This window comes from Quercus lobata, chromosome 3 (assembly GCF_001633185.2).
Source record: "Quercus lobata isolate SW786 chromosome 3, ValleyOak3.0 Primary Assembly, whole genome shotgun sequence".
In the NCBI taxonomy this organism is placed as follows: domain Eukaryota; kingdom Viridiplantae; phylum Streptophyta; class Magnoliopsida; order Fagales; family Fagaceae; genus Quercus; species Quercus lobata.
The window spans coordinates 6,532,352-6,535,316 of NC_044906.1; the positions used below are offsets into that span (position 1 = coordinate 6,532,352).

Here is a 2,965-nt window from a genome sequence, read left to right on the forward strand (position 1 = left end):
TAATATTGTTGACAGCTTTTTATATTTTCCATGAAAATAGTGCTAAAACTTTTCTATTATAATTTATTAATAATTGTCCTAAGGATATCCCTTAACATGACCCATAATGTAATTGTAAACAACAGTACCAAAGATATCTGTAAAGGCGGCAATTTAAAGTTCTTAAGTTAAAAAGTTGCTGTAAAAGTCACACTTCACTTATTAATGATACAAGAAACAAAGAGATGGCACCTAGAGTACCTTGGCATGCACGGCAACTTACAAAAGGCAGAGATTCTAAAGGAAAAATAACGCAAAGAAAAGCTACAAGCTCTTGTTTTCTTTATTCTCTTTTGTATTCACATATATTGCTCATCAGTCATCACAATTCACAAGACACAGCTCTTGACTCTGAAACTATGGCTTTCCTTAAACTTAGCCTCCTCCTACTCTTTATGCTTGTTCTTCATGGTGTGCGCTGCAAACCAATGTATCACAATAATGGTACACACTCTATTTCTCGTGTGTGTGTGTGCACACACATGTGAATAAGTGAGTTTTACTCCAAAGTAGGAGATATCATCCATGGATTTTGCTTTATGTGTGCATGTAAATGTGACATTGTGAATATGATTTTTTTTTTTTTTTTTGATAGCGTGAATTTGATTTTTTGGAGTTTAATTGTTTAAAAATATTATATTGAATTGTTACTGCCCACATAGTATTATCATCAACTTTTGCGTTCCAGATGTGCTACCTGAGTGTTTTTGTACGGGTCCCATGTATAATTGTAAAACTTTGAATGCATGTGTCCCCATTCTCAGGAGAAATTATAAGGTCCACATGGTGAACAAGTGACGTGGTCCACCATTCCACTAAAAGACTTACACCTATTTAAAATTGCTAAGTTGGAAATTTTTTTTAAACAGAAATTGATTACTGACTCAGCAATTTTAAACAAGTGGGAGTTTTTCAGTGGATTGGTAGACAAGTGACGTGGTCCACCAGAGGACTGTGTAATTTCTCCATTCTCAGTTTGTCACCTGTTATGAACTAGGCCTTGTAGTTACTGTTGTGTGTTCCTAATGGTAGGTGCCTTGTAATAACTATTGTTTGATCTTAATTGTATGTCATTACCATTGTAAATATGTGTTTTTAGGCATGTTAATTGTGACTTGGAAGTCTTGAAGCACAAAATTGAAAATTTATTTTGATTTTCAGTTTCAGTGGTATGAGAAACAAAATTTTGGAACATCCATTTGTTCAATTCGAATCAGTGGACCGTATATAAAGAATTAGATACAATTCTTATATAATTTGATTAAGTTACTAAACCAATTATCTGTGAACTTAATCTAAAAACCATCAGGCAGCCACCTTTTCTAAAATCCTGAAGGTGCTATAATAAAGTGAATTGAACAGTGCTTAAAGCATTTTGATGTAGAATAGTGTAGCCTGCAGAAGAAAAATGGAACAATTTGACCATTTTTATTTGTTGATGATTTGTAGCTGGCTTTACAGAAGTACTTGGTACTTTCAGGAAAACACAGCTGAATAGTTTTTGCTTATTCTCCTATTCTTTTTATTTTCTTTATAGCTTTACTTTAGCATCTTATTTTAAGATAAATGGCACATTATAAAACTTGAACACAAATCCAATAAGTTATATACTAGAGTGATTTTTTTCCCCCTGTTTTGGTTAATCCCTACCCCAGTCCTTGCAAAGTATAAAATTATCAATCAACATTGGTAGATAGTTTTAGAACATAGAGAAAATTACTACTAAAATAGGTCAACCTTGCCGCATTACCTTCTTATTCTTCATTTGTTTAGTGCTAACCAATGCAATTTTTACATCTTCAGATGAAGAAGATGATCTCTTCGAAGGACTCAATGGTTACAGGTCATCATCAAATCTCCCCAACTTCACAGAGAACAGCAATGCAGCTTGCCTTGCTGAAAAAGTTGCAGACAAATTAGATGCCCTATCTTGTGAAAATGCCTTCGACTACAGCTCTGCTCCAGGCAACAAGCCTAATTTCACTGACTTTGACAAGCTCCTGGATAAGTGTGACATAAATGGCAACAACACACTTGATGGGGTCATATTGCCTGTTTGTGTGCCCAAATTAGACCCAACTGCAGTCCTTTCTAATTATACAAATTCTCAATATGCAAAATATCTTAATGATTCCAGCTACACCGGGGCCGGGATTGGCTCTGAGGAAAACTGGATGGTGGTCATTTTGAGCACTAACACATCAACTGGAAGCTTTTCCAGTGCAGCTTCTTTGATTGCTAATATAAGTAACTACCTGGCGGCTTTGTTCTTTGGATTGCTTGTAATTTCAGTGAGCTGAAATGCTCCAGGTGCTTGCCATTTATACAAATTTTCCTCTTTTTTTCAGTGTGTTTGATGTGTAAAGTCGTGAACTTGGCAGAGAGTGTTTCTCTTTATGTAACATATTATGATTGTGATCGTGCATATTTCTTATGGCAAGTTCATTCTTGCTTAATATGTAAGATCTGCATAACAAACTTTATGGAGTACATGAAGAATGAATGGAGTTCCATAACTATGCTTTATCAAACTAACAGGGTATTATTAGGGGGTAAAGGGCCTTTATTAGTATCTTCAAATGATTTTAATCATATTTTTAGCATGACCTTGTTTATTTAAGGCACTGAAACATGATGCATGAAGACAATGTTGACTAAAGGTGTAAAAAATGACAGATCACAATGAGATTACTAGTTCCCACATAGAAGACAATGTTGGTAATGGAATCTCGGTAATGAAGGGAGATCAAGTACTACCACACCCCGGTTTTGACAAAGAAGTAGAAACCTCTCTACTTGAAGAATCATCCATGGTGCATGAAGATCTATGATTCGATGAAGTCAAAAAGGTTGATACTCCAATTCCACATGTCGGGTTTGTGATTCTAGAAGAGTTTCATAAGGTGGAATACAAGGTTTACCTATT

General features: G+C 35.0%; 1 protein-coding gene across 1 annotated transcript; it reads left to right on the top strand.

Moving 5' to 3' along the window:
• The first annotated feature begins 382 nt into the window (after nt 1–382).
• LOC115982397 (uncharacterized GPI-anchored protein At5g19250-like) lies at nt 383–2,459 on the top strand. The gene is made up of 2 exons (XM_031104984.1): nt 383–483; nt 1,843–2,459. Exons 1-2 carry the CDS (start codon nt 399–401, stop codon nt 2,337–2,339), a joined length of 582 nt encoding a protein of 193 aa, XP_030960844.1. The 5' UTR covers nt 383–398; the 3' UTR covers nt 2,340–2,459.
• The last annotated feature ends 506 nt before the right edge of the window (nt 2,460–2,965 follow it).

Bases quoted from the DNA above. Each gene is read 5' to 3' on its own strand.
- LOC115982397 (XM_031104984.1), top strand. From the start codon at position 399: ATGGCTTTCCTTAAACTTAGCCTCCTCCTACTCTTTATGCTTGTTCTT. The intron at 484-1,842 runs GTACACACTCTA...TTACATCTTCAG, and splicing joins ACCAATGTATCACAATAATG to ATGAAGAAGATGATCTCTTC.